Source organism: Peromyscus leucopus, chromosome 23 (genome assembly GCF_004664715.2).
Source record: "Peromyscus leucopus breed LL Stock chromosome 23, UCI_PerLeu_2.1, whole genome shotgun sequence".
NCBI lineage: Eukaryota > Metazoa > Chordata > Mammalia > Rodentia > Cricetidae > Peromyscus > Peromyscus leucopus.
In genome coordinates, this window is record NC_051082.1 from 46082490 (window position 1) to 46096553 (window position 14064).

Consider the following 14064-nt stretch of genomic DNA (forward strand, 5'->3'; position numbering starts at 1 on the left):
CAATTTATATTATTTATCTGGTCCTGATTTAACTTAGGTATGCAGCACCTATCCAGAATATTGTCCAATTCTTTTAGGTTTTCCAGTTTTGTGGAGTGCAGGTTTTTGAAGTATGACCTGATCAGTCTCTAGACTTCCTTGTTGTCAGTTGTTCTTTCTCCCTTTTCATTTCTGATTTTGCTAATTTGGATGCTCTCTCTCTCTCTGCCTTTTGGTTAGTCTGGAAAAGGGCTTGTCTTTCTTGTTGATTTTCTCAAATAACCAACTCTTTGTTTCATTGATTCTTTGTATTGTTCTCTTTGTTTCTATTTTATTGATTTCAGCTCTCAATTTGATTATTTCCTGACATCTATTCCTCCTGGGTGAGTTTGCTTCTTCTTGTTCTAGAGCTCTTAGGTGTGCTGTGAAGTCACTAGTGTGAGATTTCTTCAACTTTTTAATGTGAGCATTTAGTGCTATAAATTTTCCTCTTAGCACTGCTTTCATAGTGTTCCATAAGTTTGGATTTGTAGTACATTTTTTTCATTGAACACTAGGAATTATTTAATTTCTTTCTTTATTTCTTTTTCATTCTAAGGTTTATTCTAGATAGAATGACTCTACTAGATTCCCACTATATAGCACCCCCATTGGTTTAAGCTGCTTTAACTAAGTTGAATATTATGCAGCCACACAGTGAAGATAGCCTTTTATCTATCATGTGTCACAGTCTTAGGTAGATAAGCCAGTATACATTTTTGATCCAGTAAAATTATTATAGTGAAAACAGGTATAACAATTGTTAGGATGAGGAATCTATTAAAATGAAGCACTGGGTTGAATGAAGCTAAGTGATCTGAAATGCTTTCAATGACATCCATCCCAGACACATCAGTTAACTCAATTGAATAAGTTTCCTTAATTTCTTGTTGTAAATCATCAATCATTTGAGAAGAATTAGGGTGATCAAACAAATGCATTTTAACCCTTTCCAATCATACTTACTTTCATTTAATCTTAAAGGAATAATACAATAAGATGCAACATTTTGATCTTATTTTAATTCAATTTGCTCCCTCAATGTCTCTAACTGATCTCCCATTAGGATTACAACTTGTCTCATAACAGTTATTTTATTGACCTACCAGCTATTCTATTTTGTGGAGCCCAAAGATCTCCAACATGTTTATGCCAGTCTTTAATAAATTGAGCAATCTGAATTTCTTTATGAAGTCCAGTCCAGCCAACACAGCAGTAGTAGTCAATGCAATAATTCCTATAACCAGAGCAACAATCAATCCAATCACCTTTGAGTTCTTCTTAATATTCTTTCAGAGAGTTTCTGCACTAGAATCATCACAGATAAGCTTGCCATGACCTCAGTATCTTCACCAACATCCAAACATTTGGCCTTGCTCCAAGAATATATAGCCTTTCAGAAGTGACATTGAATAACATACTATAAATAATGCAGGGATGAAGAGTACAGTATTCCAAGCGATGCTATAGTGATTAGGGCACCATTGTTGAGGCCCTTTCAGTAACACATAAGGTAATTGTACACATGTTACAAAGTGGTGACTTTGATTTCATCTAAAGGACAAAATATATGTACCATCATTAATGTTTAACCTTCTTTTCCATACTTTAGGAGGCAGTAAGGCACTTGCTAATTTCTACAAATTAGTCTGAACTGAATTGCCAAATTGCAACATAGGAACTGACATCCCAAAACCATTCCATTGCATAGGATCATCAAGAGTACAACTAATTTCTCTATTTCCATCCAATCCATACCTTTGCTGTCTCAATTCTGAGTGAGAATATTTTCCTTGATGGAAGCCATAGGTGCTTCAATCAATGACTTTTCCTTGGAAGATATTAATAAGCACCTGATAGTTCTCACTTTTACATTGCTGCCAATGTATCCAATCAGATGCCTTGTTGCTAACCCACATCTCACAAAATGGCAGATTTATGGAACTAGTAGAATTAGTCTCCTGCCCTCTAAAACCAAATACATGAAGCATATAGATTTTATTATGAAAAATCTGGGTAGTATTAACTATAGATAAGCAAATTTGAAAAGTTACATTTAAACAATTAATTCCATCACCCATTGAAGTAGGAATTCCTTATATTCCTACAGTATAGTTTGTGATTTCCTTATCCTCTTCCTCAGGCCTAGCAGGTGCTCTCTGGTCATAAGTACCAGGTAGCCAAGATGATTCATTCACCACAACAGGAATACCTGTATCTCCCAAACTGATCCTTTTGTTAATGGGAAGATTAGGAGTGTAAACTCAGTATGTTCCACTCCCATTACCTATACAGTTACCATAGACAGCATAGTATGGGACAATGTTGTTGCATTTAAAGGCTCCCTAGCCAGCTGAATTATTACTTCTCCTTCTTCAGTCAATTTCTCAAGCCATCCCCATGTAGGAGGATCAGCTGTTTGTTGCAAGGGCTTTCTATATCTATTTCTTTCCAGAGTTGTATTATCCACATCAACAGCCAGGCAGCCAGGAGATTTCTCATACTTGTGTCAAAATTTTATCAATTTGATGGTGTCTACAACTTGTTTTCTCCTGCAGAAACATAAGCATAACCATGACCCTAACATAACACCTTCCCTGAGTTCCATTCTAATGTTAAAACATCCTTATAGTACACATGATGACCCTATTCAGCGGCTTTTTCCACAGTCCAATGCCTCTTATCAGCTGTTGTCCTGCTTCATTAACATTTGAAAATTGAAAGTTAGTAAAGCATGATGTAATCTATCTCTGGGAGTCCTCATATCCTCCTTTTGTTTTTTAAGCATCTCTTTAAAGTATGACTAGATTTTCAAATTTGCTTGTCCTATAGGGTTATTTGGTGTCTCTGGTCTGTATTTCATATAATAGTGTACAAAAAAGTTTTACTTTACTGGAATCATAAGGAGGAGCATTATCAGTTTATTTTGTATTTATGTGCACATTACATGCATTATTTCTAATAAATGAGTAATTATAAAATCAGCCTTTTCAGAACTTAAGGCAGATACCCATGGAAATCCAGAGTATGTATCAATGGTATGATGTATATATTTCATTTTTTCTAAATTCTACTAAGTGAAATACGCCCATTATCCAAATCTCATTTCTTTTAGTACTCTTAGGATTAATTCCTGTTCATAAACAAATTTGACTATACCAAGATCAAGTAGATTAATTTTTTATACTTTCTTTAGGTTGTCACCAGTTAATGGAAAAGTTTTACTTTAAGCCTTAACTATTAACATAATGTTTTTAATGAAATTTTGAAGTTTCTAATACAATTTCTATTAGTAGTTGATCAATTTCTTCATTTCCTTTTGCTAATGGCCCAGTTAATCCTGTATGAGCCCAAATGTGAGTGATATATAATGGATAATTTCTGTCCCAGATTGCTTGTTGCAGGTCTATGAGTAGCAAAGTTAATTCTGACTTACCAGCAATAAGTTGAGCAGTTCCTATATATAATACAACTCCTTTTGCATATTGAGAATCAGTAAGTATATTAAGAGTCACATTAAAATCCATAAAACATTTAGAATGGCATATAATTCTGATTTTTGGACTGAAGCATATGTACTTTGGACTGCTTTATTAATATTTCCTGCTTTACAAACCTAAATTATTTGCATCAATATAAAATATAAGAGCCCCAGACATAGGTGTTCTTTTTACTATGTGGAATAATCCATTTAGATCTTTTTATAAATTGAAGTTCTTTACTTTTGGCATATTTGTTGTTGATTTCTCCTAAATAATCCCTACAGGCTCTTTGTCAGTTATCATTAATTATCCATAATTGCATAATTTCAACATTATTGTAAGGCACTACAATCTCAGCTGGATCCTTTTCTGAGAATTGACAAAGTTTTATTCTTCCTTTTATAATTAATCCAGAAACTTTTCCTTTGTAGGTTTTAAACTTTTCATTCTGTTTGTGAACTAAAAATATCCATTCTAAAATATTATCTTCCCTTTGCATAATGAGTCCAGTATGGAAATGAGTAGAAGGTAAAATTACTAAAATACATTCAATTTGTGTGACCTAATAGATAATAGACATCTTGCAATTTCTGTTCTAATTGGGCCAACTCCTTTTCTGCTTCAATTGATAAATGCCTGGACTGTTCAAATCTGAGTCACTTCGTAAAATTTGAAATGAACTACTTAATTCTTGAGTAGTCAGTCCAATTGTAGGCCACAACCAATTAATATCTCACAATAAAATTTGAAAATCATATAATGTTTGTAATTTATCTCTTCTAATCTGTACTATTTGTGGCTGGATTCTCTGTTTACTTAATTTAAATCCTAAATAATTAAGAGAGTCTCCTCTTTAAAATTTTTCAATAGCAATTTCCAATCCCGATTGAGGTAAAATCTATTGCACCTCAGCAAGCACCTTTTTAAGGCTATTGACATCAGAAGGAGCTATTAAGACATTACAATACCTTGAACAAGATTAGAAATATATGTACAATATTTTCTAACAAAATTAATCTCAAATTTGTATCAATATACAAAATTTGTATACAATATACAAAAATCCAGTGCAATGTAAAATATTTAAAACTAGTAGATTCTTTCTAAAATCTACCTTTTTAAATCTTATATCTATATCCTTCCTTTTTCCTTTTCTGATTAGATTTAATAATCTACCTATTATCTATATCCCCCTTTTTCTTTTTCTTTCTTTCAAACAAGAACCCTAAATCTAATCTCCTTTTTCAGCTTTTTTTCTTGACCATTATCAACTAACAACTTGTAACCAACCATCCTAAACAATGATAATCATTCATAACCCATTGAAAGACCAAAAACCACCCAACCCACCTCTTGGGAATGTGGGTGTCATTTTCTTAAAATTACTTCCTGCTATCTGGGAGTGATAGAATCTTTAGGAGATCTGAAAAGAAAAATTTGGGGGTTGATTGTCAAGCTCTGGGAGAGTTAGCCTTATCATTTGTCTAGTCTCTGCATAATGGGAAAGTGCAGGGCTTGTCTCAAATTCTTTCTTGAGTAGTCTGTGAGACTAGATCATGTGAGCTAGCCATCTTGAATTTGTCCTGAGCAGTTTGTAGTTCAAAACCAATCTTTGGGTGGTATTTGTCATCTCAGTGGTATTATCATCATCCTGATGGAATTGTCATTGTGTAGTCCCATGTCTTTTTGGAGACTTCAAAGATTGTATTGGGTGAGATTATTCCTTTTCTTGGTAATTTTCCCCTTGTAGTTCTCTCTTCTTTGGATGATTATCTGTTCAAATGTCTTTAAACTTTTCAAGATGACTGTTTTAGTTTTCCCGAAAGATAAAACCAAAAACCTTCCCCAACCCTAATTTTGGGTTTCAGAATCAAATCTTTATCAATTTTGATATATGGTTTCTCCTTAATTTTTTTGTTCTCTCTTCTACAGCTATTCTATCACCCCAAGCAGTATGTTTTTTTACAATAAGCATTAGGTTCTTTAATTGCTCTGAGAAGGGGTTTCTTCTATAATGGCAGGAGAAGACTGAACTGTATTTGTCATGGGGGCCTGCAAGAGGCCCCTCAGGTAGTTTCCTGATGACAAAGGCAAAGGATTACCTTGTCTGTCCCTTGTTGGTCTACATTCATCAATCCAACATTTGCCTTTACCACACCTTCAGCATAGTTCAGAATGGAGGGGCATTCTGTTGCTATTGTTCCTTGAAAAAAACATTGTTTCTAGGAATGCCTGTTTACAATCCCTTCTTAGATGACCTTGTTTACCACACTTAAAATGAAAGACTCTAACCCTTCAGGCTTACACCCCAAGCCCCAGGAAATGAGGAACTAAAAATCTAGTTCCAAGGGCAAGCTGGCTCAACCATTACTCAATCACCCCTGCCACAATGTAACAAGGTAAAGAGATTTCTGTTAAGAGATGCGCTCAACTGTGACTGGTATAATTGCAAGTGTTCCAGGAAAGACCACTGTGACCTTTGTGTAACTCTCACTCCCACCCTGATACCCCCCCTCCTTGAGGTTTCAGAAAGAATGTGTTTGCAGATATGACTGTACCCACCCTGTGATCAGACCATGATCTTGAGAAATTAGCCTCTAGACATAAATCAATCAAAATGAAATTGTATGGGAATTGTAATCTTGTGGCTTTTGTGAGTTTTTCCTTTAAGAGTACCTATGTGACTGCAGTAGGATGCAACTCTTGCTCTCAGGACAAGGGGAGCCCGTCTGTACAGTTGCTTCAATAAACCTCCTGCTGTTTGCATCAACTGGACCGGAGTCAGGGTTCTTGGGGCACCCACTTGAGAAGGTAGAACCCGAGATTTTGGGGTCTATCAAAAACACCTGACATTATTATTTTTCTTCAAACTTTTGGAAATCACCTCTCCTGTCCAAGCATCATCATGGTCACGGGATTGAATATTCATTGTACCTTGGATTCATTCCTCTAAAGGTGCTGATCTTGCCTAATGGCCTTTTTGCATTGTACAATATTTTCAAAAGCTAGAGATTCAATTATTTGTCTAGCTTCTGACTTTGGTATCATTATATTTGCTGCTGAAGTCAGTCTTTGTAAGGAATCAGTGAAGGTTTCTTTTGGGCCCTGTATAACTTTTGTAAATGATTCAATTTTCTTTTCTACTTCTTCAAATCTGTCCCAGCATTCAAGGCTGCTGTTTGGCATAAAATTAGGGTGTGGTCATCATATAAAAATTATCTTTGTATATCAGTATAATCATCTTCTCCAAGAAGTTGATCTTGAGAGATTTTCATACCTCTAGTACTACATTGTTGTTCAATGGTCTTAGCCTCATCTTTTTACTAGGTCCTTAATTGTAACTGGGAACCAGCCTCTAAGACTGCTGTAACCAAATCTTTCTGATCTTGAGGGATAATTCTGTTACAAGGTGACCAAGAGTATAATATTTGCTTCATGAATGGAGAATGCATACCACATGACACTATAGCTACTTTGAATCTCCTCAAATCTAACATTTTCACAGGAGTACAATCAGCTCATATACATTCTTGAGCATTTAGCAGTTCTTGTAAGGTTACTGGCTAGATTAAAGTTAGCTGTTAGAAAGCCTTAGACTGATTTTCTGTAACCATATAATGCAATGCTGAGATTGGTTCACTTTTAAATTCCTCTGTCTGGGTCTGAATTTCCCTGTGATCTTTTTAAACAAGTTTTTCTAAAATTTTTATCTTGGCAATCACATTAATCAACTTTTTAAATGATAAAACAAAAATGACCATAATTGACATTATATAAATCCCATCTAAATTAATTATCCTCTCATTTAATTGTTCCATTTTCAGAATGTCAATCGTATTATCAAATACTCTCCATTGTAAAAGTATTTTCCATTGTTTAATGTGAGAAAAAACTTTATTTGAACTAATTCCTCCCTTTAAGAAATCTTAATTGACTCACCAATTCTGCCCACTGCATAGAACAATAAAAGCCCAAGTAGGTTTCAAGGCAGCTACCTAGTGTGGTAGCAGCCTGAGATGGGGATTAAGGGAGAGCCCACAACTCACCAGGAGAGAAGTGAAAGATACAGCTATCTGGATCCAGCTGGTTAGGGACTCCAGCCCACATGGGGTGGAGACTCTGGCCACTTGTAGCTCAGGACTGAGCTGGGGCCTGCAAGGCCACAGGCAAGTGTTTTTTTCAAAAATTAGTGCCACAAACTTTGGGCACCAGATGTAACAAGAATCTTAAAAGGTCTTATGATAAAACACCCAGAGCCAGATATTGGGATGAAAGCTGAAAGTTCAGAGAGGCAGAACAGCCAGCCACTAGTTCTTACCTCAACGAAATCTTCAGCCTAAAGAGAACAAGTTCCTGTTTCCTCATGCCTTATATACCTTTCTGTGCCCTGCAATATTACGTCCTGGGATTAAAGGCGTGTGTCACCACTGCCCCCTTCTGTTTCTCTCATATAGCCACAGTGTGGCCTTGAACTCACAGAGATCCAGACAGATCTCTGCCTCTCAATGACAGGATTAAAGATGTGTGCCACCACTGCCTGACCCCCTATGTCTAATTTAGTGGCTGTCTCTGTGCTTTGATCCCTAGGTAAGCTTTATTGGGGTATACAATATACCACCACTGGCTTCCACAATAATATACAAGCAGGATCTGGGTATTCATTTTGCTAATGAGGAAGTGTAAATATACCATATTATTGTATTCTAGTTGTGGATGGAATCTGTTGTCATCTAGATTGTGCTTATATTTCCTGTCTCATGGATCATTTCTAATGTCTGTGTGGTGTTGTACAGTTAACCACAGGTCTAGATTTGTGTGGTGACAAATACTGAAAATATAGAACAGCTCCTTGACCATGCAATTCCCTCTTGCTAGCCCATTAGCTACCATGTGTGGCCTGTCTTCTCCTTGCCTTGTATATCCATTTTCTTTCTCAATGGATTGTGCGGTCACTGTCAAGTCTCATGACTATTTACCTGTCCCTTCTAAGTGCATTTGTTAGTGTATACTGAATTATATCCGTTTGAGATTTGCTCTTAAACCAATGGCTTTATTTATGTTAATTTTGTATGAGGTATGATACTTAGTTCAATGTTCTCTTTCTTTTTTAAACCATGCTTATCTCACTGTTCTATCTGAGGAAACCTATTGGTTCTCTCTTTCTACACCGTGAGTCCTGGGGATTGAACTCAGGTTGATGGGCTTGGCAGCAAGCACCTTTACCTGCTAGGCATCTCTCTGGCCTTCATTTAGCCTGGGTCATTTGGTGAAGTTGACTGAAGGCGTAGTTTGCAGCTGCCCTTCTTCAAGTGAAAGCCATTTCTATTTCTTCCTGTTGTGCTGAGCACTGTAATATAAGGGCATGTTGGAAGACTCCACAGTAGTATAGAGTATACGTATGGAAGGTAGAAGGAAGTTCCCACCAGGGAAATAGAATTATAACTTCCCTTTTATCACTGCATAAATAATTAAGGAAAACAGATTCCTAAAACATTATTCCTAAACAATCGAACAGCTCCCAAACCAAGTAGAGTTTGAGTAGAGAGGTGGTTTAGTGTCTGAAAGCTCTGAAAGAGGATCGGGGGTTGGTTACCTACATCTGCACCCAGCAGCTCACAACCACCTGTAATTCCTGCTTTAGGAGATCCAACTTCCTTCTTTGGCCTCTGAAAACACTGCACACACATGTGCATATATTCATACACACATACACACATACATACATATATACATACATACAATCCTAAAATAAATCTTTAAAAACACAACCATCAAATGCTTTAAGTGTCTCAAGGCTAGGGAGATGGCTGAGTGGGTAAAGGACCTGAGTTTGGATCCCCAATATCTCTATAAAAGCTGGGCATAGCAGCATGCATATGTTACTTCAGAGCTGTGTTTGGAAATATGTAGATCCTAAGGGCTTGCTGGCAAGCTTTTCTAGCCAAAATACAGCCTTCTATATTCAGTGAGAGACCTTGCCTCAAAAAATGTAGTAGAGAATTATAGAAGAAGATGCCAGACCACTGCTCTCCAAATGAGCATGCATACCATCAATCTAGTCTACACACACACACACACACACACACACACACATACATTTACACACCTCATATGAAGACATCCCTTTTCACTTTGCTAATGTTGTCAATACAAAACTAGAGAACTTGTCTGATGCAAAGTTAACTTTCATTCTGTCTCCAAGCCTTTTGCAATCTGCATAGCTCTGGAGAAACTGCTATATCTTGTTCCCATCTTCTCCCCACCCCTGGAACTAATTTTTTAACCACAGAGAGATTTACATTTAGAAAGATCCTAGAATATAAAGGTTTGAAATCTCAATAGGCAGACCAGTGAGTACCTGATTTCTTATGGACAGTGAGGAAATTCTGACTTTTTTTTGCATCTGACATGAGAGTTGAACCATAGTAAACAGTCAGTAACTAGTTGATATACAGTGCTATCCACTTAGTACTTTTGCAACCATGGAAAATTCTGGACTTACAGAAAGTCAAATTTGTATTTTCTTGGACTCCAGGATTTTGTCCCTGTGGGGATAATGAGAAAAGCCATCTCCATGTCTAAGGATGAGGAGTGGAAGAGAATGCGAACCTTGCTGTCTCCCGCCTTCACCAATGGAAAACTCAAAGAGGTGACTGGAAGGACTTTTAGGTGAAATGTTTGTGAGACTTGAGTCCCCACACTTAACTATGGATGCCTTTGGGTTTTGTGCTTAGATGTTCCCCATCATTGAACAGTATGGAGATATTTTGGTAAAGTACTTGAGAAGAGAGGCAGAGAAAGGCAAGCCTATCCCCATGAAAGAGTAAGTAGTGATCCATGTACTGCAGTTCTGGGGAGAGGAAGGGCTGACAGAAGGTTCATCATCTGTGTGTCTCACATGGTCCAGCTGCTCCTTCTTCCCTTTAGACACTAGATGACAAAATATTCAGTTAAAAAAGAATCATGGTCATACCAAGGTCACGGGGGTAGGGGAAGGGTAGGAAGGGAAGATGCTTGGTTAGTACTGAGGTGATTTCACCTGTCCTGACCAAGATTATGAAATTTTCAGGCTTCTTGGTGCATGTGTTAAATTCCCATGTCTCTCTCCTCAGAGTGTTTGGGGGCCTACGGCATGGATGTGATCACAAGCACATCATTTGGTGGGAGTGTTGATTCCCTCAACAACCCAAAGGAACCTTTTGTTGAAAAGACCAAGAACCTTATAAGACTTGATTTTTTTAAACCATTATTCATGTCAGTAGGTATGTATGATGGTTCTTCTGCCTTTTGACCCACTGCTCTTGTCTGTGGCCATGTTAGTCAGTTCTGCCTTTCTCTTCCACACTTACCAAAACCAACAGCTCTACTGGTATATAATTCACCCCTTTAAAGGCACAATCCAATATTTTTAGTGCATTCAAAGGTCTGTAACCCATTACTTTAGTTATAGAACTTTATTTTTTTTGCACAGTGTCTCACAGTGTTGTTATAGCTTAATTACCCTTTTGCATTGGGAATTAGCATTTTCAAAAGCCAGAAATTCATTTATTATTTGTCTAACTTTTGAATTTGGTAACATTCTATTTACTGCTGAAGTTAAGACAATGTAGAGGGCTTAGTTCTTGACCTTCACCATGGGATCCCCAGGGACAGATCAAGTTCTTCATTTTGGCACCAATTGTTTTTACCACATCACCACCTACATCATTTTTGATATGCCAAAATTATGCTATAACATAGCTGTCCTAGATGGCTGTCTTGTGGTTTCTATTGCTTTGAGGAGATACCATGACCATGGCAACTCTTAGAACAGAAAATCATGTAATTGAAGTGACTTACATTTTCAAAGTTTAGTCCATTTTCATTATAGTGCAGTATGTTGGTGTGCAGGTAGACATGGTGCATGAGATGGACCTGAGATTCCTATATCTCAACCTACAGGCAAGAGGAAATGGTTTGTCTCACTGGGTATGGCTTGAGCATATCTGTGACCTCAAAAACCACCTCCACAGTGGCAGACTACCTCCAATAAGACCACACCTACTCCAACAGGAGTACTCTCCTAGTATTGCCACTCCCTTTGATATTATGAGGGCCAATTATATTCAAACAACCACAATAGCCTTATTTGTTAATTTGGCACAGTCTAGAGTCAATTAAGAAGGAATCTCAGTAAAGGGTTTGTCCAGAGCCCATTGGCCCATTGGTATGTCCTGGGAGGATTGTCTTGATTATTAATTAATGTAGTAGAGTTGAACCAGTTTGGGGCAGCATTACTCCATAGGCAGATGGTCCTGGCCTGTATGAGAAAGATAGTAACTAAGCATGAGTGTGAGCACTTCAGCATGTAGCATTTCTCTATTGTTTCTGCCTCAAGTTCATGCTTAAGTTCCTGACCTGACTTATTTCAGAGATCAGCTATAAGCTACAGGCAGAATCAAAACCATTTCTTCCTGAAGTTACTTTTGTGTTTTATCACAATGATAGGACGGAAACCAGGATGATAGTCCAGAATAGCATGAGACTCACTATGATGTCCAGGCTGGTCGCAAACTTGTGGTCTTCTTGCCTCAGTCCTTATTTGCTGAATCAAGCATATAGGCAGAGCCTATAGTCACCTCACTCAGCTTGCATCCATTTTTGCATCCAGTTGGAAAGAGTACCTAAAGAAACAAGTGGCTATTGTGCCTGCCATTCACAGTGATTTTTCCAGGGGTTCTTCCCAGCCTAGATCAGGCCTTGGTACTCTAGTCTCATCAGGTGGTTCTCTCTAGAATCTTGAGCCTCTTCTGTTTCTCCAAATTGAGTCTTCACTTGCCCTGAACTTGGTTGCATCTGTGGGAGATAAACAGTAAGATGACATGTGAACAAGACCAGCACAAAGAGAGACACTGGGCCAGGCATGATGGCACACATTTAAATCCCAGCACCCAGAAGGCAGAAGCAAGTGAATCTCTTTGAGTTTGAGGTCAGTCTTGTCTACAGAGTGAGTTCCAGGACAACTAGAACTACATAGCCAGACCCTGTCTCAAAGGGGGGCATGGTGGAAGACATTGGATATGTAACTCACTGCAAGATGTCTTCAGAGGAACCAGGAGCTTAGGGAAGGCATAGACAAGAGTATCTGAAGTGGCCTGAGAGTGTCAGGGGTCACCAACATGTCCCTCCACATGCTCTGCTGTGGAATAGTCCAGAAGATAAACAGATGGCCTCCAAGGCTGTGAGAACAGCCCAGTTTAATGACAACTGTTGTCTTGGTTCATTTTGTGTTGATGTCACAAGTTATTTCAGACTGGTGACTTATTTATAAGGAGCTGATAGGATTGGTGACTGTCACCAAGATGTGATGCTGACACAGGGTCAGGCACTCAGTAGAGCACAAGGGAGGGGACAGACCACAAAGGGAGAAGGAGAGGGTCACCTGTAGGAAATGCCGGAAGGACTTTCAAGTCGCCATCCCTGGGGAAAATAGCTGAACCTCCACTGGAGAAGAGGGACTGGGAAAGGAGAAGGAAGGGAACTGCTGTGCATAATGACACAAGGTTGTACGCACTGTAGCTCATGGGAGAAAATGGTGTCTGTTCTTCAAGATTGAGGGAGGAAAAACAGAAAATGATTATCTGTCCATTTTATTTTTGTTTTTGGTTTGTTTGGGGAAACTTTCCATTGTGTTTTTTTATGTTGCATTATTTTATTATTTTATTGTCTTATTTTTGCATATGCAGGTGTGGGGTGTATGCTCACACAGGGTCACATATGTGTGGGTGCATGCCGGTGGAGGTCAGAAGATGCTCTCAGTGTCTTTCTCCATAGCTCCCCACTTCATCTGGGGTCTCTAGATGAGCCTGGAACTCACTAGTCTAACTAGTACTGCTAGCCAGGCTTGGCCCAAGGATCCTGTCTGGCTCTACCAAATGGCTGTCATGTCTGTAGCCTTTTTAGGTGGATTCTGCGGGTCTGGATTTTGGACATCAAGTTTGCACACTGTTGTATCCACTGACTCTAATTCACCTCTTGGTGGATGGGTGTGAGGGGGGTTTGTTGGTTTTCCATTTGCCTAGGTTTTAAAACCAGGCACTTCACCAAGTATTTTCTTGGAGTTTCCTGCTTTTATATTAATATTATTTTTTGAAAATTTTCATTTAGTGCATCTTGATCATATCCACCTCCCACTTCATCTCTCCAGTTCACTTCAAGATCTCACTCCAGAGAACAGAGCCCAGATGACCCATTCCCTCTCAAAGGTTCCATCCTGTTGTTTGAAAAGTTCAGGTTTCTAACATTTGAGTTTGGGGGATACACACACACACACACACACACACACACACACACACATACACACACCCCACAACATTTCCAGTTACTCATGTGTGTGTCACTTCATGGTTGCAAGCTATAGTGTCTGAACTTTAATTTTAGTTATGGATTTTAATAATATAACCTAGTTTCAACAAGCCAGGTTTTAGTGTAGAGAGTTTGTGAGTTTATGTTTGTGAGTGTACACATATAATAAACATGTTCTGGTGCATGTGCACATGAGAGAGTGTGTGTATGGAGGCCAGAG

At 38.2% G+C, this 14064-nt stretch overlaps 1 protein-coding gene across 1 annotated transcript; it reads left to right on the top strand.

Moving 5' to 3' along the window:
• Nucleotides 1–10003: 10003 nt before the first annotated feature.
• On the top strand, nucleotides 10004–10699 carry LOC114689243 (cytochrome P450 3A31-like). Its single transcript, XM_037198504.1, has 3 exons — nucleotides 10004–10149; nucleotides 10235–10323; nucleotides 10613–10699. The coding sequence occupies exons 1-3, from the start codon at nucleotides 10057–10059 to the stop codon at nucleotides 10671–10673; spliced, it is 243 nt and encodes an 80-aa protein (XP_037054399.1). The 5' UTR covers nucleotides 10004–10056; the 3' UTR covers nucleotides 10674–10699.
• The last annotated feature ends 3365 nt before the right edge of the window (nucleotides 10700–14064 follow it).